The following is a 25,130-nucleotide window of genomic DNA, read 5'->3' as shown; positions in this document are numbered from 1 at the left end:
CCACAGCATGGCTTGCCAAGCGGTACCGTGTCCACACCCAGGATCTAAACCGGCGAACCCCGGGCTGCCAAGAATCGGAACGTGCAAACTTAATCACTGGGCCACTGGGCCAGCCCCAGGAAAAGATTTTCTGATTAGATTGGTGGTGACATTAATGAATGTAATTTTTGATACTGTATCATGAAATGTGACAACACTGGGAAAATCTATGCAACTCAGTGGAACACTTTTCCAAATGACCAATGTGTGATGTCACAGAATTACAGGCCAGCAAAAGAGCCAGGAAGGACGCAAAGAAGATACAATGACTTTAATATAACAGAGTACAAAAAGTTCACTGACCTAGCATCAAGAATACCAGATAAAAGAATTCTTAGAACAATAAAAGGACAAATAATCCATTTCAAAATGGGCAAAGGATTTGAAGAGACGTTTCTCCAAAGGAGATGTACAAATAGCCAATAAGCACATGAAAAGAGGTCCCCGTCATTAGCCATCAGGGAAATGTGAATCTAAACCACAATGAGACGCCACTTCACATCCTACAGAACGGCTAGAACTGAAAAATCAGAAAAACAAGTGTTAGCAAGGATGTGGAAAGTGGAAACTTCAGCTACTGCTGGTGGAAACGTAAAATGGTGCGGTCGCTGTGGACAACAGTTCGCCACTGCTTCAGAAAGTTAAACAAAGAGCCCCATACGACCCATCAGTTCCACCCCGAGAGACACAGCCAGGAGAAACAAAAACGCATCCTCACAAACACTTGTAACAAGTGTTCACATCAGCACCATTCGCAACAGCTAAAAAGCAGAAACACTGCAAATGTCCCTCAGCTGAGGAACAAACAAAATGTGACATAACAAGTAATACTCAGTCATAAACAGGAATGAGGTGCTGATAAACGCCTCAAGATGGCTGAGAGTTGTGCTGAGCTGAAAGAAGGCAGACGCTCAAGGCCACCTGCTGTATGACTCCAGGTATACGAAGTGTCCAGAAGAGAAGAATCCACAGAGACAGAAAGCAGATGAGTGACCAGCAGGGGCTGGAAGGGGTGGAGAGCGAGAACTGACGGGCACAGAGTCTCTTTCAGGGTGCGAGAAAACGTTTGGAATTAGTGGTGGGAGCTGTACGACCTTCTGAATATATTAAAAACCACTAAACTGCACACTTTAAAATAGTGAGTGGGGGCTGGCCCCATGGCCTAGTGGTTAACTTTGGCACACTCCACTTCGCCGGCCTGGGTTTGTGGCTTTGGATCCTGGGCATGGACCTACACCACTTGTCAGCCATGCTGTGGCAGCGTCCCACATGTGAAGTAGAGGAAGACTGGCACGGATGTTAGCTCAGGGCAAATCTTCCTCAGCAAAAGAAGAAGAAGACTGGCAACAGATGTTGGCGCTGGGCAAATCTTCCTCAGCAAAAAATAAATTAATTTAATTTAATTAAATAATGAGTTTTCAGCATGTCAACTGTATCACAATTTTTTTAAAAAAATTTAATTGATAATGGTTTCAAATTCCACACTGCAATTAACCTTTGAGAAACTACCACTTATCAAGCTTCAGTGTAGAATCAAAATAAGACGTGGATAATTTTCTGAAAAGATTATGAAATACTCTCCCCTCTCCCAACCATATATCATGTGGAGCCAGATTTCCTTCATATACTTCAATAAATATAACACATTATAACAGATAAGATGCAAAAGCAGGGAAGAGAATCCAGCTGTTTTCTAGTAAGCCAGATATTAAAGAAGCTGACAAAATTGTAAAATATCACCATTTATTTTTGAAAAGTTATTTTTCATAAAAAGTACATTGTTCATATTAACATGAAATGAGCTGTTATTTTTAAGTGAATTAATAAATATTTTTAAATTTTCTTGCTTTTAATTTCTAATATGGTACATAGCGATAATTTTTTTTTAATTCTTGGGGTCCACAGTAATTTTTAAGAGTGTGAAAGGGTCCTGAAACCAAAGAGTTTGAGAACTCTATCTGTACAAAGGAAGAACAACACAAATGGAAAATACGTGGGTAAATATTATTCTCTGTTTTTAATTCCTTTAAAGGGAACTGACTATTGAAAGCAAAAATCACGTTTCGGAGGTTATGATGAAATGAATGACAAGAGTAGCACAAAGGTCAGAAGGGGAAAGGACATTTCCGACACAATCCATGAAACGGTGTCACTCTGCTTGGAGGTGGAATGTGATAACCTGAAGATGCATATTGTAAAACTTAAAGTAGCCTAAAAAATACTGGAGAGAAAATGACACGAAATAAAATAAGACACTAAATAAGATAAAATTGGGCACTAAAAAGTACTCAATCCAAAATAAGTCAGAAGAGAAGAAAGACAAAGAAAAACTGAGATAGAGAGAAAGCAGACAAGATGGTAAAACCCAGACACCTCCATAATCACATTAAATGTAACTGCTGTAAACATTCCAATGATAAGGCACAGACTGTCAGACTGAATAAAAAAGCAAGACCAACTTACAGTATCCATACGAAACTCACTTAAAATAGAAAGACAAGAGGTTAAAAATAAAAGGAAGGGAAGAGACACACCATGCACACACTAGTTATAAGAAAGCTGGAGCAGCCATATTAGTATTAAATGAAGTAGACTTCAGGACAAAGATTATCACTTGTGATAAAGACAGACATTTCATGATGACAAAAGGGTTAATTCATCAAGAAGATGTAAAAATTCTACAAGTGTGGGCCGGCCCCGTGGCCTAGTGGTTAAGTTCGGTGTGCTCCACTTCAGTGGCCCAGGTTCAGTTCTCACTCATCAGCAGCCATGCTGTGATGGCAACCCACATAAAAAATAGAGGAGGACTGGCACAGATGTTAGCTCAGGGCCAATCTTCCTCGAGCAAAAAGAGGAAGATTGGCAACAGATGTTAGTTCAGGGTGAGTCTTCCTCAGCAAAAAAAAAAAAAATCCCACAGGTGTATAAATGTAGTAACAGTGTGGAAAGACATAAAGCAAAAACTGAGACAACCAAAAGGAAAAACAGACAATATTACAGCTGGAGATGTCAACTCTCCTCTTAGAGTAAGTGACTGACAGGGCAAGAAGACTCCAGAAGATGCAAACACCACCAACCACCAATCTGAAGTGACAAAGAGCACTCTACTCAACGCCAGGACAAATATTCTTTTCAAGTGCACAAGAAACATGCTGCAAGACCATGCGCTGGACCAGAAGACAAGTCAATAAATTTAGGACTGAAATCACACAAAGTATGTTCTCCGACCACAACAAAATCAGAAACCAAAGCACTAAAAGATATTTAAAGCCACTCCCCCTTACAAATTTGGAAACTAAACTACAAACTTGTAGATGACTCCCTGATTAAACAACAGTCTACACGTGAAGCCGGCAATCTTGAAGAGGATGATGGAAGCCACGACACATCAGATGTGTAAGGCGCAGCTAAGGCCCTACTCAGGAAGACGCAGCCTTAAACGTTCATATTCCAAACGAAGACGGGTGGAAAGGAACTAACCCTCTACCTTAACTAAAAGGAGAGCAAATTAAACTCAAAACAAGTAGAAAGAAAAAATAATAAGGCAAGAGGAGAAATTAAACAGAAAGCAACAGAAAAAAAGCAAGTCTTTTAGGAGATTAATAAAGTCGATGCGCCAGATGAGCCAAGGGAAGGAGCAAACACGCGGTCACCCAGAGCAGGAACAAGCAGGGACAGCGCCACAGAGCACACGCTAAAGGATGGCAAAGAAACACTACGAACTTTATGCCAATCAAGTCAACAATCTAAGGAAAACTGACAAATTCCTTAGAGTCACGAGTTACCAAAACTGAGCACCAGCGCTGGAGAGAGCCTACCGCAAAGCAGCGGAGCGAGAGCCCCCGGCCGGAGCTCACAGCTCACCCACATCAGACGGTTCACACGAGGGAAACTCCATTAAGTGCTAGAAACTTAAATTCACATGGAAATGCTGAGAAAATTGCAAAACATGGAAAACATTGAATAAAAATGTAAATACTGGGTAAGGGGAAAAAAGGTCATGAGAAACTGAAGCATTAACTCCAGGAAAAACAAAGCACGGCTCAAGACAAGGGGCGCGTGGTAACGTCAAGTCCGACCACTGACCTGGTCAAAGCAGTCCACGTGACCATGCAGAAAGACGTGGACCAGAGGGGAGGGTCACGTGAGCCATGATCAACATCTGTAATAAGAGTAAGTCAGAAGGCAACATCTTCTGGAGCCAGGACAGACCCCAAGTCAGAGACAGAGTGCGTTTCTTGAAAACATGGAGGGAACTACCGGAATTCACATGCCAGAGCACCACAGTGACGCTGCTGGTCTGTACGAAGGCCACCTTCTACATGGGAGCCAAGTCCACAGGGAAACAGAGGCGCCGGTAACCTGGGAAGGCATTTAAAACAGAAGGCAAATGGCTAACACCCTAAATATATGTATGAGAAAACTGATGAGGTGGGGAAAAAAGGAACGTACCCTCCCACAAGAAATACGGCCAAAGATAAACAAAGTAATCTACCAAAAAGACAGACAAATAGCCAAACATATACTCTATTTTTTAAACTTCAAGTTTGCCAGTGAATGAAGAAATACAAGTAAAAGACGAGACTATTTTTCACCTTTTGAATTGGCAAGCATTTTTTAATAATATCCAATATATGACAAGACATGGAAAAAAGACACATGGACTAAGAGTATGAAAAAAATGGTACAATCTTTATGGTCAGAAATTTGGCAAAAACCAATCCAAAGCCTATAAAAAGGAACCTCGGCTAAGGCACAACCACTGTCCACCAGGAGTAAGTGGAAGGGAAATAATTGTGACCATACACGGAGACCCCTGCACGGAGCGTGAGGACAGCTCAGCCTCTCACGCACTGAGACCGCAGCAGGCAGCGGCCTGCTCACCACATCCTGCCAAACGCAAACCTCGGCCGCCGCTCCTGCATCTGGGAAGACCCAATGCGCTTTCAAGTCGATATGTTACACTGAACAAATGAGAACTAGGAGAATGCATCAGAACACCACATCTACAGGTGGTAAGGTTAAGGAGTATTTATATCTTGTTCTGTCTGCTCACCCAGGTTCTCTAAATTTTTTATAATAAGCATGTCATTTCTTTTATAAGGAGAAAAATTAATAAAAGTTGTTAAAGAAAAAAGCTGAAACTTGAACTTCTGGTCATAGGAAGCTCATGCTAGGATTAAAGAAATATCACCCAAAGGTTCAGTCTCCTAGTGAAACATGCACCTAAACACTACATTTTAACCAAATTCTTGCAGAGCACCTCCCACATGCACAGTATTATTCTAAGCTGGGGGAAGAGTCAGATGTGATACCCACCACCAAGATGTGACCTTAGGGGCACTGAGCCCACACCAGGACCCAGAGGTTCCACTGAGTCCTAGAAAAGCCCTCTACCTCCCCACGGGATCAGAGATGTAAGGCGGTCTGCCCATCCACCTGACTCCCCAAACCCACACCTGGGTAGGAAACCAAGGACAGAGCAGGGCAGTTGTCTTAGGAGCCACAATGCACACCTGACAGAAAGCTCGCCTGTCACAGTGATGCAGGAGGCCAGCACACAGGGAACCCACACAGACTCTGGCCTGGCTTTGCCACGTTCTTCAACAAATCCCATGGCCACTGGATTTTTATTTCACCTCTTATAAAGCCCTTACATTATAAAGAATACACGTGCAAATGGTATAATGAAATAATTTAAAAATTCCTGTACACTTTACAAGGAGCTGCTTAATCTTCTATGTCCTTTGTTTTGTTAGCAAAGTGTCCCCACTGAACGCCTCTTTGCAAATAAGGAGGCTAAATACCCAAAAGGCTAAAGTAAGGTAACCCTATAAATAATCACATGCTGCTAAAATAAACATTCTCTATACACACTGTACAAAAGATGACACTGTAAGCTTTCGAAAGCAAAGGGAGAAAGCAGCATTTAGGAAGATACCATTCTTAATGCTCAAAATGCCGTTTAAAACTGAGAACTCCAATGCATATAGGTGCTTAAGATAAAAATAAAAAGAATTTACTAATTAAACCATAAACATGCCCGTATTTTCAACTACAAACTCATCAGCCCCTGCTCTGCTCCTTCCTCGTCCCCTTCAGGAGGGACACCTGCTTGCTTTTGTTTGAACCACAGCAGACACATTTCCTGTCACAGCACATTTACCTGCTAGGGTCTGGTGTCAGCAGAACCCACAAGGGGAGTGCCGCTCTCAGGGGGAAGAGGACCAGCCACCCAAGGAGCACCCCGGCCTGTCCACACTGCCCGATGAGGGGATGACCCACAGAGTCACATTCTCGCTCTGGGCACGGCTGCAGCACTCACCTTGTTGACCCAGAACACCATGGCATCCTCGAGGTCATACGGAAGCTCCTTCGAGGCACTGAATGTCGAGAAGCGCTTGACGCTGGCCACGACCTTCTCGATGCTGATCATCTCCACGGTGTAGGCCATCATGAGGGCGTCCACCATCGCCATATGGGCACTCTGGGAGCAGAGGCAGCAGTTAATTGCCCAAACCTGCCTCTCCTACCAGGTTCAATGCGGAGACCCTACTCAGACTCCAAACTCTGAGGTTCCATTGTTTTTCTCCTGTCTGTGTAAGGAGATTTTACGATCTTTATCCACACGTTGCCCCTCCTCGGGGTGAGCCAGCACGGCCCCCTGTAGTGTGGAGGGCTTGATGCCTCCTTCCTCATCTCCCTGACAACCCTGGGAGAGCCCGGACGGGGTGGGCGTATCTTTCCTTTGCAGCTGAGGGAAAAGGTACGGGAGGGCAGACAGACGTGCCTGAGGCCACAGGACCCTCAACAGGCCCTGGGTACCAGTCAGGAGCTCTGCACACTAAACTCATGCCGTGCCTTACCCCGTTCCTTCCCAGAACCTGAGTAACATTCTCTTGAGCCACAACACGTCATCCACAAAGTCCAAGAGTGAAAAACCACAGAGCATAAACGCCAGTGAACAGCCTACACAGAAGCAATGTAGGAGGCACCAGAACTGGCTTAGACCAGGAGCGGCCTGGAAAAGTCACGTCAGTGGTATGGCTTTCAGAGAAAGATGGGGAGGGGGATGCTTAAGGGAGAAAAAGGCATATTTATTTCTTCATTTTGGCACAAAAATACAAGATATACATGAAACAATCTAATAAAATGGGCTCAACGATTACATGTCACACCTGCAGAAAAGCCTGCCTCCAGATGTTCTTATTAACGTGCCTCGACTCAGCCTCCTCTCTCACACGGCACGCACAGGAGAAAAAGAACTGAGAGGAAGCTGTTTTTTCCGTTTTCGAAAACAATCACTCGCACTTAGAGAAATATATCACTCAAGACACCACCGCACACACTCAAACCTCGGCCAGCTTGTGGACACTCGTGCTTACACCATCTTGTGCCTGAAGTTTCAGGGCCAACTTTGCCTCATCCATGCAGCCGAGCTACACATGGACAGCTGGCGACATGACAGGCTGGGGCGCCCATGAGTGCCCATTGCACCAGAGGCTCCTGCCAGTGGGTATGAGACAAACGGTATCCCTGGCAAATGCACCCGACACACTGGAGGTGGGGGGGGGGGGAGGTACAGGCCACTCACCATCTTTATGGGTGCGCGGCTGAGGTCAGGGTCCGTCACGGGGGTGTCATCGCTCTCCATCACGTAAATCCCTTTCCGGGACAGGGCCTGGATGACAGACTGATGTCCCTGTAAGGCGGCCACCTGGTCACCTTTCAGGATGAGGCTGCAGACACGGCAGTACAACTCGCTGGACAGCAGGAGCTTGATGACAGGCGGCTTGATGTGCTCCTGCTCATACTGGTCGATGTAAAAGGGGTCCCTGAGGTCCTCGGGGATGTTATCTGAGCCAAGGAAAGATTACCATGTGAGCACGACACCCACTGCAAAATGCTCCCAGAGGACAAGGTGCCATTAATTACGACGGGCGCCTCACAATATACAAGACCTCAGCTAGTCCATAATCCCATCATCTCCTCCACTGGCAATGGGAAACTCGCTCCTCATCCCCCATGGGGACACGGCAATGCACATCACTTAGTAACCTCACCACCTCATGGAGCAACTCTCCTGACGTAGGACAGTGAGAAGCAGGGGCAGGAGCCCTGAGGGGGTTGGTGGGGCTGAATGAAACCAAGACGCAGTCAGGCTAGGACTGCACAGCGCCTGATCCACCACAGGACAGCGTGTGGCACACAGAACAGGGACCTGGTCACACTGTGGGAACAGCATGTGGCACACAGAACAAGGACCTAGTCACACTGCGGGGACATTGTGTGGTATACTCAGCATCACCCCTGGGGAGGGAGCCAAGTGCGTCCTCTTTCTGACGTCAAACTGGAGACAACAAGCAGGCCAAACACCATGGTCTTTACAGAACAGAGTGCCAGGCCTGCTGCCGCTGTGACCATGACAACAGAACAGCGGCAACAAGCCTTTACTATCTTTGGACCAGGTGGCATTAAACTCCACTTGAGCCATGTTACTTAAGCACACCACAATTCTATCAAATCAAGACTGTCCCTATGTTACAAATGAGGAAACTAAGGCACAGAGAGAGTAAGCAATGTGCCCAAGGTCACAAGAGGCAGGAACCAACTGTGGACACAGTCCAATCCACAGCGTCTATACTGCCTCCTGCACCAACACACCAGCCACATGTGTGCAGCTGGGGACGCCCACTTTCTGGACAGCTGTAATGGTCTCCCCAATAGTGTCCTACACGTTTGCTCTGCAAGATTGCCAACTGCCGCCCCCCAAAATGAGGGGGAGACTCTGTAGTCCAGCACATTGGGAAACACCAAGTTAAACAGAGTAGGCTCATTTCTTCACATGAAGACCCCTGGACCTTTAACACACTCCCTGCCCTAAGACCTCCCCCAGCACAGCTTTCTGGAACTGTCCTCACCTCCGGAAGAGCTCAGAAAAGCCTCGTATCTGCAAAAACGCTCGAGTGGGAAAGCCATGACACCCAGCACTGAAACCGCGGTCACACTGGTGCTGTGCACAAGGACACCAGCAGAGTTCTCCTCATATCGGGGGGCCAGGTGCTTCACGCTCCACCCAAGGGAAGAGGCAGCTTTGCAAAGGCTCTCCAACAGGACCCCGGCTCCTTCCACTCTCTTCACAGGCGTTACTGTCTGAGCCCTGGGTCAGTTAGCCACAGGGCTGGGGGCCCTCTTCATTTCCTGGCACTCCGTGCTTGGTTTCTTATTTCTAACAGCAGCTGCTAATAGTGACGCTGCACTGCAGTTTTTAAGCATCATTACACATATCTCAGGGCCGGCCCAGTGGCATAGCGGTTAAGTGCGCACATCCCGCTTCAGCAGCCTGGGGTTCACGAGTTCGGATCCTAGCTGCGGACGCGGCACTGCTTGGCACGCCATGCTGTGGTAGGCGTACCACATATAAAGTAGAGGAAAATGGGCACAGATGTTAGCTCAGGACCAGTCTTCCTCAGCAAAGAGAGGAGGATTGGCAGTAGTTAGCTCAGGGCTAGTCTTCCTCAAAAAAAAAGAAAACACATATCTCACGAGTGCCATGGCAGCCCTGTGGGTGGACAGAGTGAGCATCAGCTCCAGCTCTACAAGACTGGTGACACACCCCTGGCTCAGGGGACAAATCTGATCCAAACCCCACACATGTCAATCACATCAGGAACCATCCTGTCTTGAAACTGTTCGGAGTTCTGAAACAGAACAGATCATACCAATAATAAAAAAAGTAGGTTCCACCAAAAACTCCAGTGGGAAGATCTCTGCTTTCTTTGTAGGCAGTCAAGGTGACACATGAGTGGGGAGCCAAGGGAGAAAAGGGAGCCAGCTGCACACAAACCAGAGTGAGCTGTCCCAGGGAGTGGACGGTAGCCTGGGAGGACACGCACAGAGGACGTGGGACCCGGTTCTGAGCCAGACGGGAGGCAGGGTCTCCCTGAGTCAGGGAGTTCCACGATCATAGTACATTTTCAGAAGTTCCTGCCAGTTATGGGGAAGGATACAAGCGTTACTTTGGGCAGCAGCAGCCCAGCCAGCCAGGGCCCCAGTGACAGGGTTGAGACACCTCTCGCTGCCCCCTCCCGTCTCTCAACGCCTGCCCTGCCTCCATCTCCTCTGCTAGTTCCCCCTCATTTCCCCAAGTGCTAGAAGGGGGCACTTTCCAGTTTACTGCCCAGGTGACCTCAGTCAGTTTCATGGCCTGAAGGACCACGTGTGGGCGGTCATTCCCAAATGCACATCCTGAGCCTGGCCACTTCCCTGAGCTCCTCTATCCCCGTTCCTTGAGATCTGCATGTGCAGGTCTGGGGACCTCGAGCCTAATGTACCCATAAGTGAACTCTAACACCTCCCAAAACTGCCCCTCCTGCGCTTCGTCTCCAGGTCAGCTGCTCAGACCAAAAGCTTCAGGGTCATCTGTCTCTTCCCTTCCTGGCAACCCACTGGCAGCTCTGGCTGACTTTCCATTTAAAATGTATCCAGAAAATGACAACTTCCTGCCATGCCACAGCCACCCATCACATCACTGCTGTCCCCCTAGTCTAAGCCACCTCACTTCTCACTTGGCTGACAGATGGGCTCCCCTCTAGGACAGCAGAGACCTGCAGGACTCGGAGAGGAAGATTCCTCAGGGTCACAGCCCTAGGAAGAGGGGACAGAACACAGGCACAGGTGGAGGGTTGGCCCCAGGAAGGATGAGCATCCATGGGCACAGGTGTAGAAAGACACAACCTCCTGGAACGCAGGAACGTGGTAGGCAGGAGGTCAGCAACCACGGCTCTGAAGCAGGCTTCTCCTGACAGTCCACCGGGGAGAAATGTTCTCCAGGGGGTGGCCTGCTTAGTGAAACTTTCAAAAACAATCAATACAAATTGATTCACATAATCAATTTTTAAATTATATATAAATGTGAATCCTGCAATTGGTTCACATAAATTTCAGATTCAGGATAAAGAGAGGTAAGGGAAACGACGCAACCACTGAAGACACAGGCTCCGGACTTTAACGAAGCCCTCCTAAGTGTATGGGATCCCTCTGCTCCAGCTGTGGGTGCCCCAGCCTCGAGCTCCCCACTGAGTGCCTGAAGCCGTGCTCCTGCACAGGCCCTCCATGGCAGCCGCTGCCCTCAGACGTGAGCTTAGTCACCTGATTTGCCTCAGTACCGTTAACTACTGCAGGTCTGAAATTTCTCATCAGTCATATCAAAATCAAAGACTGCTTAAAAGCAGACAACTTTGTAAATGCCTTGAACCTATTTCCAGTGGCTTATTCTTCAATTCCTCTACAAGCCAGTAAGACAGTTTGTTAGAAGTTTTCCTTTGTTCAGCAATTATTTACTGAGCACCGCCTGTGAGCCACAAAAAGCACGAAACGTGGGGGTCAAGAGGATGAGACAAGTCATTGCTCTCAAGGAGGAGCCTTTGAGGACGACCGAAAAGTCACCAGGCAATTCCCACAAACGTGGCGGGTGTCACACAGGGTGGGGGGTGCACTGGGGTGCCGATGAGCCATCCGAGCAGGACTGTGGGCTGGGGAGGCCAGAGAAGCTTCCCAGGGAAGGAAGCAGCCAGGCTCTCAGCAGCCGATGGAGCGGGCAGGGGGAACACGAGGAAATGCTCCTAGTGAGAGAATTCTAGGGAAGCGCAGCAGGTCAGTATCACACGGAGCAACCACCCGGCCGCATTAGTCCTCCCTCCCTTCCTTCAACAGCTTCTCAACTAAGCACCTACACAAGCCTGCACTAGGAGGGTTTGAGGACATCAGCGGGTCTAGCAAGGAACAGGCAGGCTCAGGTGATCTGAGGGCCTGTGACAAGGGAGGGGACCAGCCCAGGTGGGGTGAGGGGTCAGAGAAGTTGGAGGACAATGAGACACTATCTGCTCGGGTCCCAGGGCAGGAGGGTGGAGGACAAGCCTGCAAAGCAGGAGGCCACTGCAGTCACCAGACTGAGTGACAAATGGAGGCAGGCAGCACTGGGAAAGGGTGCAGACACCCAGGAGGTGTCAGCATCAGGGCTTGAGGTGTGACCAAGAAAGACACCAAAGACCCCACTTCACCAACCAGGTGCAGGACAGTGCCTTTGACTAACACAGACACCTAGAACATGGAGGAGGACAGTCAGGCGAGGACATCCCATTCTAGATGTGACACTGTTGAGGCGCCTGTAGGACCCAAGATGAGATTTGCGAGAGGGAGAATATGGAAATGGAGCACAAGAGAAAGGGGCTAGCCAGAGACGTAAGTTTGGAATCTATTCCCTCTGAATAATAATCTATACCCACAGGGATGGATGAAGTCCTCCAGGAGGAGAAGGGCACAGTGAGAACAGAAGCCGGTCGGGGAAACCTAGGGACACCCCGTGCATGGGGCAGACATGGGAAGAGAAGCCAGAGACAGAGGCTGAGCAGTGAGCATAGAAGGGGTGCGACAGAGTGTGGGGTGTCTGTGGCCGCAGAAAGAACATTTCAAAGTGGGAGGACAAGAGAGGAAATACAAGGAGGACTTCAAGATTTCCATGGATGTAGCAACCAAGTGGTGGCCAGGGCCCTTGCAAAAAGCGGTGGGAAGTATGGTAAAGAGCGAATGGATGGGAGTGAGGAGTGAGCTGGTATCTCCTTTCGGTTTGAAGGAGAAAGTGGGGTCAAAAGACGTGAGTGCTTGAAGGACTGGGGAACCATGAGCAGGTTTAGCTGGTGATGGAAGAAAAGCCTGCCAAGAGGAGGGGCTGAAAGCCCGGGGGTGGGAGGGGACAGAACCAAGCAGGGGGGAGCCATGTCTCTGGCTGTGACAGGGAGAAAGGGAGGAAGGATGGGGAAGAAGCAGGTGAGTGTGTACAGTGGCTACTGCTTGAGGGAATTCCCATCGGATGCTCCTGGAAAGCAGGAGGTAGGGCATCCGCGAGTGGAAGGCCCTGGGCGGGAGGACCCTGACTTGGGACCGACCCTGACTCGGGACCACAAAGGATTGTGGGCAGGGGTCTCCAGATGGACTAAGAGCCAGACACTGCACTCTCTGAGGGGCACTGCCTGAGGGATGGTGGTCTGAGGACACTGGTCTGACGGAGAGTGGCACAAGGGTCAGTGTCAGAGGGACACTGGTCTGAGGATATTGGCCTGAGGGACACTGGTCTGACAGTCAATGTCTGAGGGACACCGGCCTGAGGGAGACTGGCCTGAGGGTCAGTGTATGAGGGACACTGGTTGGAGGGACACCAGCCTTAGGAAAAGTGGCCTGAGGATCAGTGTCTGAGGGACACTGGTCTGAGGATATTGGCTTGAGGGACACTGGCCCAAGGGAGATTGTCCTGAGGGTCAGTGTATGAGGGACACTAGTCGGAGGGACACCGGCCTTAGACAGAGTGGCTTAAAGATCAGTGTCTGAGGGACAGTGGACTGAGGACAATGGCCTGGACACATGACCTCAGAGAATGATCTGCAGTGACACCAGTCTGTCATCCTCCAAGAGCATCAGTAGCCAAAGGGGCGCGTTCACTGTGGCTCACTGGAGAGACCTAGGCTGAGGCTTCAGCGTGGACTGATGGAAAGGCAACGTGAAGGATGAGAAGACTATGCAGGTCTGCGGTCAAAACCAGGCCGAAGCTAAACGCAGAAGGGAACAGGAAGGGGCGGCAGCTGCCGGTGAACAGAGGGTCTGCATGCGGTCTCATGAAGGCAGGACCACGTGCAGCTGAGGGCAAGGCCTGAGCACTGCGGCCTGGCCTTGACCCAGTGCACTCTGACTCGGCCCCTTTGCCCCCAGGCCCAGGTGTAAGTCACGGGCACTAAGAGCCGTCTCCTGGGGTGGGTGAGGATTAGTTATGGCATGAACACAGGTCATGGCGCAGAGAGCAGAGCTTGAGCTCAAACTCACGCACATTTTAGCTCTCATTCTGTTCTCGATACCATCGTCACAAGACTAAAAAGATGCATCAAGGAAGCACTGTTCTGCTGCTGCTTCTGAGGCCATCATGCCATGCCCCATCCAGTCAACCGAGGCCACAGCACTGCACCCAGGGCAGGGCGAGGGAGATGTGGCAGCACACGGTAGGCAAGGACCCCAGCAGGCGTCCCCTCATGGCCACCCCAATCTGAAGCCTGGGACTTCCAGAGGCTCCAACTCTGCCCGAGGAAAGCAAAGACTGTGCAGCCACAACGACACAGCATCACAGCGAGTCTCAATGACGGGTGTCCAGCCCCACCCTGGACCGACCACCAGAAGGGCCTGTGCCTCCGCAGTATCAGCATTTGCACCACTCACTGAGAATCACCTGCAGAGGCTCCAAAGGTGGCTGAGTCTCTCCATCGAGAAGACGCTTGTAGTTGTGGAAACAAGCACTCACAAAAATAACTATACGGTGAGGTGAAAATGACCAAGGGGTCTTCTAACTCTGGACCCCTACCCACACTCCAGCCCAATGCTGGAGATGCCAGACAGAAGAAAAAGAACACAGCTGACATATGGCCCCCACCAGGCAGAGCCCACTGACTTTCCTGCCCTGTACAGGCAAGCACCAATGACAAAACCATATTCCAAGAGCAGCGGGAGAGACGGCACCCCTGGGCCCTTTCCTCCCCCTTTGCTGAGGCAGGGGAAGTGTATAGGCTCAGCTTCTAGCCAGAAGACCAGGAAGGGAGACTCCTGGGAACTCCCAGGGTGGGGTGTCGCAGAGAAGAGGGGGCTGGGTAAGAGATCCTACAATCTGTGGTTACTGTCCTGGACGACCCTGAGTGGCCCACATGTGACAACAACTGAAATCAGAACAATGACTTTGAGAACTAAACTAGGGCCCAGGTTTCACACTGGGATCCCGTGGAAAGGCCAGAACGGCACCACAAAGGCCCTGAAGACTGAACCAACCCTGAACCACGGCCCACAGAAGGTGGGTCATCAGGACTTCCAGTCTCAATCTAACTGGCTTGACCACCTATCTAATAAAAAAATCAACATTCTGCAGCTTTTAACAGGACAGAGTGTCACAGAGAAGAGTCAGAGTGTCCAAGACACAATCCAAATTTACTCACCAAAGAAAAGAGAGAAGAAAATCTACAACTAGTGGGGAAGGCCATCAACAGACCCCAACCCCACGATGACCCAGGTGCAGAATTACCTGACAAAAATGTTAGCAGTTTTCATAACCACACTCCAAGAAGGACATTTTTTTCTTTTTTTTTTAAGATTTTTTTATTTTTCCTTCGTCTCTCCAAAGCCCCCCAGTACGTAGTTGCATATTTTAGTTGTGGGTCCTTCCAGTTGTGGCATGTGGGATGCCGCCTCAGCATTGCCTGAAGAGCAGTGCCATGACCACGCCCAGGATCCAAACTGGTGAAACCCTGGGCCACCAAAGCAGAGTACGCGAACTTAACCACGGCCATGGGGCCAGCCCCCCAAAGGACATTTTTTAAATGAACAAAAAAACTAACACAAAACTCTAAGAAAACCCTGGAAAGACGTTCCAGAACAGAGGGGAACCGAAGACTAGGGCCAGGCAGTGGCGAAGAGAAGGGCAGGCAGAAAACCTCGCAGCACTGCCTGAACTCTTCCACGGGCTGCTCAACACTGGCCCCACGCGACGGCGGCGGGTACCATAAGGATGCCGTGGAACCTGACAGGGGTGAAGCAGATGGATTGACCCTCCACACGTCTCTCCTCCGCCTCCCCTACATTGCAAGGCCCCAAGTACAACTCGGGGAATAGCTCTTACCAAGGACAGTGCCTGCGCAAGGGACAGACTTCCCAAGGGGCAAGATGGTTTAGCGGGAAGGTGATAAACGGGAATGGCACAAACTTGAACACCAGGGTCTCTCCAGCTTGAGGCAAGACGCTCCACATTCACACCTCAAAGACTCACCAGGAAGGGACTGACTCCAGTCCCTCTCCCTGCATAAAAGACACCACACGCCAGTGTAAAGGAGATGCAACTGAGTCACCTCCACCTGGAAAGGGACGAGAACCCATCAAACAGATGACCAAATAAACAGTATCTTCAAGGACCTACATGGAGAGGAGTTCTTCCAGGAATGACGGAGAGACAACTACAAGGGCAGTACACACACAATTAACACCTGTGAAGGCTAGGGCCAGCTAACAAGATGGTGAAGGGTCACCAGGCCAAGATCAAGGAGAAATTGCAATCGAAAGAGCCCAACATGCTGACACCACTCTGGCCCAAGGGCGCGGCCCACCTTTCTCCCAGGAGGCTCCATCCCTTCTAGAGGAGGCAGTGAAGAGGGTAGGCTGCATTTCTGGCCCCGCCCAAGTTGTAAGGACAAAATCTGGACTCCAGGGCCTGACAAAGGGAGCAGGGGACCCTGGTAATCTCCCACACACTCTGGACGGGAACCTCAAGGGCTGCGCCCTAAGAGCAGGAGTGTATCTAAGTAGAGCAGCCCTCGAAAGCACTGCAGTATGGCTCAGAAGCACCCCAACCCATGAACTGGAGCAAGGGGTCACGGCCTGTTGGTGTCTAGAAGAAAATGTAACTTCCGCCTGGAGGAAGGCCTTAAGCGATTTCTAGAATCTTTCAACTATTTCATACATTCCACACAAATGAAAACTAAGCAGATAAGCAAATGCTAAACTGAACAAAAGCCAGCAGAAAACAACAAACAACAGAAACAGGCTCAGAAACAGGCTCACAGACTTGTGCTGCTGCCAAGGTGAAGTCAGTCCAGCACAGCCTCTCCCCAACTGATAACTAAAACTCTGCACAGAAGACCAAAAGCAACAACTGGGGGTTCTAAACACAAACAAGGGCAGGCAACGTGGGGAGGAGAGGCAGAGCTTGAAGAAGCAACACTGGTAGGGTCCCCAGCTCGGTCTCCTCTGCCGGCTGGGACCTGAGGGCAGCCCAGACCCAGCACCGTGCAGCAGGCACAGCTAGCCAGGAGTCAGAGAAACCCCATCTCTCTGGCCAGAGCACCAGGAAAAGGGCCCTGCCAGCTGGAGGGTGGGGGAGTTCTGGGCTTTACATCCCTTTCTTCCCCTCCAGCCTGACCAGTGGAGAACTACAGTGACAGTGCGGGCAGCCAGAGCTCTAAAAGGAACTCATCTCACTGCCCAGAGAGCATGAGGGTGCCTGTTACTGCTTTCCTCCTTCTCTCACCACACTATCCCAACCATGGCCCCCCAGTCATGCAGAACTGCACGATGACAGCGCAGGCAGCTAAAACTGAGCCCTGTCCTTCCAGGCAGAAGAGGAGGAGGAGAGGCTCCTTAGAGCCAGAAAGTGTAGGAGGAATCCAAGAAAGGAGAGAGCTAAAAGAGGACCCTTAATTCCGCACACAAACCCATACAACCCTGGGCTCCCTCCCGAGCCGCGTGCACACAGGACAGACCCAAAGATCTGAACTTACCTTACAACCACCACCCACAAATGGCAAGACAGACTTGTGGTGTGAACCTAACAGGGTTTACTGCAACCCAGCTGCAAAACCACCCACCAGAAAGTATCCACATCATCCAGAAGATGTTAGCAGGACCCAGAAAACAGTCTCACCATGGAAGATCCAACATGTCCAGGACACGATCCATAATTACTCAGCATACAAAGAACCAGGAAATGTGGCAAATTCTCAGGAGAAAAGACAACCCACAGATGCCCACCCTGAGACAACCCACATGTTAGAATTATCAAAGACTTTAAAGAAACTATTATAACTGGCTCCAAGAGGTCAAGGGGAGGACTCCTGAAATAAATGGAAAGATGGAAGTCCTCAGCAGAGAAATAACTATAAAAAGAGAATCAAAATTTCAGAACTGAAAAGTACAATATTACCAAAACATTCAATCATGGATTCAACAAAAGAATGAAGACGACAGAGAAAAGAGTCAGTGAACTTGAAGACAGATCAACGGAAATTAGCAATCCAAAGAACAGAGACTGAATAAAATGAAGAGCCTTAGGGAGCTGCGGGACAACATAAAAAGTTCTAACATTTGTGTTACATGCAGAAAAGATATTGGTACATAAAAAGCATGTAAATAAATAACAGCCAAAATCTCCCTATATTTGGTGAAGGACATCAATTCACAGGTTTAGGAAGGCTGGAAAACCCAAACAGAAGCAATGGAAGGAAAACATGCCCAGACACTTCATAATCAAACTGCCAAAACCCAAAGCTGAAGTGATAGGCCCTAAGGACCCCTAACGGGGACTGTCAGCCACAGGCCTGCAAAGACTATGCTTAAAATACTGAAAGGAAGGGCTGGCACAGTGGTTAAGTTCACGCACTCTGCTTTGGCAGCCAGGGGTTCACAGTTTCAGATCCCAGGCACGGACCTACACACCTCGCGTCAATCCGGACTGTGGCAGAGACCGGCACAGCTGTTGGCTCAGGGACAATCATCCTCAAGCGACAGAAAACCCAAAGCAACCAGTGACAGGAAGTGAACAGGAGGGGAGCATGGAACAGATCCTGCACATATCAAAATGACAAAAAAAGAAAACTATAAAAACAGTGAAAGGAAAAAGGACAAGATCAAGAATTTTGGCAGAAAAGTGGAAATTACAAAAAAAAGAACTTGGCGGATGAGAAAAAGAGCCAAGTAGAAATTCTAGAACAGAAAAACACAGTAACTAAACTTAATTTTATACAATGGATTGTTCAACAGCAGATTAGACACAGAGGAGAGAAAACACAGTAGAGAGGATAAATGGCAGACACTGTGTCACAAAAGTGTGACTGGAGGTCCGGAAGGAAAGTAGAGGAAATACGGGGCAGAAACAGTATTTCAACAGATGAAGGACAAGAATTTTCCAATACTTGTAAAATTCATGAAACTCAGCAGGATAAAAAAAAGGAAATCTACAGACCAAAGAACATCATCACAGTAATACTGATAAAATACAAAGACAGGGCAACCTTTAAAGCAGCCAGAAGGGACATCTGGTCAGGACCAGATGGCAGAGACTTGTCTCTCCCTGCCCCTCTCCACTAAGCACAACTGTAAACCTTGGAAATGATTCAAAAGACAACCAGAGGAGAACTCTGAAAAGTGGAAGGGAAGGGAAACTGCTTTGGGACCCCAGGATTGCAGGAACAGCACAGCAACAGAGTGTCTGACGACCTCCCATCCAACAAAAGGTGACCCAGGCCTGGTATCTCCCGACCCCTGGCCTAGCAGGTGAAGGCACGCCAAGTAGGCTCCTTCCTGCCCCGGGTGGAATGGGGAGTCCCACCTACTACACCAGGCCAGCCTGGCCCAGGCAGCAGTGGATCACCAGGAAGCCCAACTAACAAGCATCCTGGGATGCCTACCTCAACACTGCACTCAGCCCAGAAGCAGTCTCCTTCCCCACAGGGCCTGAGACACATCCTCCCACCCCAGACACCTTGCACCAGGGGAATGCAGCAGTGGGACCACACCACAACAAGCACTCGGCCCAGGAATGCTCTGCATCCCCCAGAGGCATGGGGTACCCTGCCATAACAAGCACCCAGCCTGGAAGCTCTTCATCCTGCAGGCAGAGAATCTCACCCCACCCAGGACACCAGACAGTACGGTCCTGGGAAGCTCCTCTGCCTCCTAGAGCAACGCCAGCAAGGGCAGTAGGAACCCCAGCAGCAGACACACCAGGCGGATCAAAATGGCACCACGCAGGCTCTGAACATTAGGCTGTCTCTGGAACCAGCCACAGAGGTCGGTGAGGCCCTGCTGACCCTAAACAGGGAGACTGCCTGCTACAACCAGAGGTTCCCAGGGCACCCAGTCTCCCGACATAACAGGGAAAATGCCCAGGAAACAGCCCAAACTCACCTGTCACACCCAAAAGAAGGAAAACCATGACTTTAATGAGAAAAGACAATCAACTGACACCAACCCCAAGATGAGTCAAATGCTGGAACTATCCTGACAGGGATTTTAAAGCAGTCTTCATAAAAACGATTCCAGAAGCAATTACAAATTCTCTTGAAACAAACGAAAAATAGAAATTCCAGCAAAGAAAAAGAAGTTACAAAAAGAACCAAACATAGGACTGAAACTAAGAGTAATAAATTTTAAAACTCACTAGATGGTCTCGACAGCAAAGTGGAGACGACAGAGGCTAAAATCAGTGAATGCCACACACAGAATCTGCCCATTCCGAACAACTAACAGAAAACACACGGAAAAAATGAAATGAACAGAGCTGCAGGGACCTTGGGAGAATAAAAAAAGATCTAACATTTCCATCACTGGAGTCCCAGAAGAGGAGAGAGAGTGGGGCTGAAAGAATATTTGAGGGAATAATGGCTTAAAACTTCCCAAATATGGCAAAAGATATAAACCCAGATTTCAATAAACTGAGTGAATCCCAAACAGAATAAACCCAAAGAAATCCACACCGAGACACATTATAATCAAACTTCTGAAACCTAAAGGCAGAGAGAACACTGTGGAGCAGCTGGAGAGAAAGGACGCAGTGCGACTAGGGAACCACCAACTCAACTGGCAGTGCGCGTCTCCTCTGAACCTGGAGGCCAGAGGGAAGCGGCACGTTCTTCAAGGGCTCAGGGAGAAGAACTGTCAGCCAGACTCCACATCTGGCGAATCTATCCTTAAGGAATGACGGAAAAATAAAGACCTTTTCAGACAAAGGAAAACTAAAAGAACATGTCCTTCGCCAACCTTAAAAGATGGCTAAAGGAAGCTCTCCAAATAGAAAGAAAATGATAAAGAAAGAATCTTGGAGCATCAGGAAGAAAGAATAATGGAAAGAAACGGGTAACATGGGTAAATACAACACACTATGCTCCTCATGAGTTTTCTAAACTACATCTAAAGACAAACAAAAACTACAGCACCTTCAGATACTCAAAATATAGTATTTAAAAGTCCCAGGGAGGGGCCGGCCCGGTGGCACAGTGGTTAAGTGCACACATTCCGCTTCTCGGCGGCCCTAGGTTCGCCAGTTCAGATCCCGGGTGCGGACATGGCACCACTTGGCAAAAGCCATGCTGTGGTAGGCATCCCACATATAAAGCAGAGGAAGATGGGCATGGATGTGAGCTCAGGGCCAGTCTTCCTCAGCAAAAAGAGAAGGATTGGCAGTAGTTAGCTGAGGGCTAATCTTCCTCAAAAAAAAAAACAAAAAGTCCCAGAGAGAAGGGGCTGGTCCAGTGGTGCGGTGGTTAAGTTCACGGGCTGCGCTTCTGGAGCCCGGGATTCACAGGTTCAGATCCCAGGTGCAGATCTACATGCCGCTCATCAAGTCATGCAGCGGCAGCAACTCACATACAAAACAGAGAAACACTCGCACAGATTTTAGCTCAGGGCCAATCTTCCTCAACAACAACAAAAAAAGTAGGGAGAAGGAGCGACATCAGCAGTATAGAGGACTAAGTTGTTCCCTTTTGTCTCTCCCCTCCAAGTTACAACTAAAGGACATGCATTAACCAGCAGAAGATTGCCTGCACAGCATAATAGGACGTCTGAGAGATCCACGCAGCCATGCGTCTGAAGGTGGGAGAGCAAGATCCCGGGGAGGGAGTGGAAATAGATGAGCACACCCTTCACCCCTCCAGGGGCAGCAATCTAGGTCTCAGGTCCTCAGACAACAGCTGGCATGACTGTAAGAGGAGGCAGGGGCAGCCCACAATGTGGGGACACTTTCAGAGTTATAGCCAGGCCTGCGGGAGTACCCACTGTGCTGTGGCAGCCCACCCGTGGGAACGCTCCCCGCCTAGTGGCACAACGCAGTGCCCATGAGGGAGCCCTCACCAAGCCCAGCAGCTCAGCCAAGCCAACTGCAAGCACAGAGCAGCACACAGGAAAGAAAGTGCCCCCTCCCCTCCTGCCCTGCACAGCAGCTCCACCATCCCCTGCTGAGCACAGTGGTCCTGCACCAGAGTGACCATCTGTGGAGCACAGGGGCCCCACCTGCACGTGAGTGCGTGACCTGCCAAGCAGCTGTGGCCAGTGCGCAGACACAGAGAAGCCCTACCAGCACAACTTCCCACAGATGGCGCGGGATCAGAAAACACAGCTCCTGCCCCGCCATCCAGAGGTGGCAGGTGGCATCTGCAACCTGATACTACACAAATGCGCCAGCAAAGGGTCAATTCATCAGACACCATGAACTACTGTAACACTTCAGAGCAGAAGGAAAATGAGCAGTCTCCAGAAACCAACCCTGAGCCCACAGAAATTCACAATCTAAATAACAGAGAATTGAAAACATTATCATACAGCCAGCCCTTATGGCCCAACTGCTACAGTCCGACACGTTCCACTTCGGGGGCCTGGGTTCAGTTCCTGGCGCAGAGCCACACCCCCCGTCTGTCCACAGCCATGCTGTGGCGGTGAGGCACACAGGAGAACTGGGGGACGCACACCTAGAATCTACAGCTACGCACTGGGGCTTTGGGAGGAAAAACACAGAGAGGAAGGGTGGCAACAGGTGTTAGCTCTCAGAGCAAATCTTTCAAAAAAAAAAAGAAAAGGCAAAAAGAAAATTATCACAAAGGAGCTCAACAAGTTACAAGAAAACTCAGAAAGACAGTTCAATGAGCTAAGGAATAAAATTGATGAGCACAAAGAATACTTCACCAAAGAGATTGAAACTCTAAGAATAAAAAAAAACACAGGGGCTAGCCCCATAGCATAGTGGTTAATTTCAGCGTGCCCCACTTCAGCAGCTCGGGTTCTCAGGTTCAGGATCCCAGGTGTGGACCTACACCACTCATCAGTCCTGCTGCAGTGGCAATCCACGTATAAAGTGGAGGAAGACTGGCATAGACTTTAGCTCACAGCTAACCTTCCCTCAAGCAAAAAAAGAGGAAGACTGGCCACAGATGTTAGCCCAGGGCTAATCTTCCTTAGCAGAAAAAAAGAGAAAAATCTGGATATGAAGAACACAATTAATGAGATAAAAAATAATCTAGAATCCATAAAAACTAGAGCTGACAAGGAGGACAGAATTAGTGATTTAGAGGACAGAAATATAGAAATGTTTCAGCTGGAGGAGAAGAGAGAACTGAACTAAGATTTTTTAAAATGAAGAAATTCCTTGAGAAATATCCAACTCAATTAGGAAAAGCAACATAAGGATTACAGGTAGTCCAGAGCAAAAAGCGTGGGAGAAAGGAGCAGAGAGCTTGTTCAAAGAAATAATAGTTGAGAACTTCCCAAACCTGAGGAAGGAACTGGACTTACAAGTACCTGAAGCCAAAAGAACTCCTAAACACATCAATGCAAAAAGACATTCTCCAAGGCACATAATATGAAAACTGACAAAAGTCAAGGACAAAGAAAAAATATGAAGGGCAGCAAAGCAGAAGAAAATAACCTACAAAGGAACCCCTATCAGGCTTTCAGCAGGTTTCTCAGCAGAAACTTCACAGGCTAGGAGAGAGTGGAATGATATTTTTAAAATACAGAAAGACAAAAACTTCCAGCCAAGAATACTCAATCCAGCAAAACTATCCTTCAGAAACGATGGAGAAATAAAAGCTTTCCCAGACAAACAAAAGCTGAGGGAGTTCATCACCACTAGATCTCCCTTACAAGAAGTGATTAAGGATGCCCTCAGACCTGTAACAAAGAGGCAAAGGGTTACAAAACCCTGAGCAAGTAGACAAATAGACAGAATCAGAAAACTGCAGCTGTATACCAGAACAGATCAGTAAACACTTAATTATAACATAAAAGACAAAGCAAAGGAAAGCATCAAAAATAAATATAAACACTTCAATTTAGTCACAAACTCACAACACAGAAAAGAACAATTTGTGACAACAATAACTCAGAAGGGGAAGAGGAAAGAAAAGGAACCAGCTTAGACTAATAGAGATAAGAGGCTATCAGAAAATGGACTATCTTATCTATGAGATCTGTTATACAAACCTCATGGTAACCACTAAATAAGAAATCACAGCAGAGCTACAAATCATAAACAAAGAGAAAACTCAGAAAACCATCAAAGAAAACCACCAAAGTGAAATGGCAGTCAGAAATACAAGGGAAGAGAAACAATGGAAATATAGATCAACCAGAAAGCGAGATAAAATGGCAGCATTAAGCCCTCATATATCAATAATCACTCTAAACATAAATGGATTGAATTCTCCAATCAAAAGACAGAGAGTGGAGGGATGGATTAAAAAACAAGACCCAACAATATGCTGCCTCCAGGAAACACACCTCAGCTCTAAAGACAAACAGAGGCTGAGAGAGAAGGGATGGGAGACAATACTTCAAGGAAACGGCAAATAACAGAAAGCAGGTGCTGCCATCCTTCTGTCAAACAAAGCAGACTTCAAGATAAAAAAGACAATGAGACACAAAGAGGAGCAGCATGCGTGCTAAAAGAGATGCTACACCAAGAGGACATAGTACTTATGAAGACACAGGCACCTAACACAGGCGCACCAAAGTATATACAGCAACTATTAACAGACCTAAAGGGAGAAACTGATAGCAACACAAAAAGAGTAGGGGCTTCAACATCTCACTTACATCAATGGACAGATCATCCAGACAGAAAGTCAACACGGAAACAGCGGCCTTAAATGGAAACCTAGATCAGACAGACTTAATAGATACATATAGAACTTTCCATCAAAAAGCAGCAGACGGGCCGGCCCGGTGGCACAGTGGTTAAGTTCGCACATTCCACTCCGGCAGCCCAGGATTCACCAGTTCAGATCCCGGGTGCAGACATGGCACCGCTTGGCAAGCCATGCTGTGGCAGCATCCCACATATAAAGCAGAGGAAGATGGGCATGGATGTTAGCTCAGGGCCAGTCTTCCTCAGCAAAAAGAGGACTGGCAGCAGATGTTAGCTCAGGGCTAATCTTCCTGAAAAAAAAAAAAAAGCAACAGAACACACATTCTTCTCAAGTGCACATGAAACATTCTCAAAGAGAGACCATATGTTGGGTAACAAGGCAAGCCTCAATAAAGATAAGGAGACTGAAATCCTATCAAGCATCTTTTCTGACCACAATGCTAGGAAACCAAAAATCAACTACAAGAAAAAGCTGGGGAGAGACACAAATATGTGGTGACTAAATAACATGGCTACTGAACAACCACTGGATCGATGGAGAAATCAAAAAATACCTGGAGACAAATGAAAATGAAAACACAACATACCAACTCTTACG

The 25,130-nt window shown here is 48.4% G+C and overlaps 1 protein-coding gene across 18 annotated transcripts in view; it reads right to left on the bottom strand.

Annotated features, from left to right (window-relative positions):
* CAMSAP1 (calmodulin regulated spectrin associated protein 1) overlaps nucleotides 1-25,130 on the bottom strand; it is a 68,524-nt gene that overhangs the window by 30,227 nt on the left and 13,167 nt on the right. For 14 of the 18 annotated variants that reach the window (XR_011533460.1, XR_011533461.1, XM_070595891.1 and 11 more), the window contains 2 exons: nucleotides 7,634-7,896; nucleotides 6,365-6,526 (listed from right to left, as the gene is read on the bottom strand). The exons of the other annotated variants lie outside the window; for them this stretch is intronic. Coding sequence is in view for 12 of the 14 variants with exons in the window: in XM_070595891.1 (XP_070451992.1) it covers nucleotides 6,365-6,526; nucleotides 7,634-7,896 (425 nt within the window). In the remaining 2 variants the exon portion in view is untranslated. The remainder of the gene's footprint in view (nucleotides 1-6,364; nucleotides 6,527-7,633; nucleotides 7,897-25,130) is intronic. 18 annotated transcript variants of the gene reach the window in all.

Source organism: Equus przewalskii, chromosome 26 (assembly GCF_037783145.1).
Source record: "Equus przewalskii isolate Varuska chromosome 26, EquPr2, whole genome shotgun sequence".
NCBI classification, from domain to species: Eukaryota; Metazoa; Chordata; class Mammalia; order Perissodactyla; family Equidae; genus Equus; species Equus przewalskii.
Note: the sequence above shows the minus strand (reverse complement) of the source record. Positions and strands in the feature narration are given on the sequence as shown.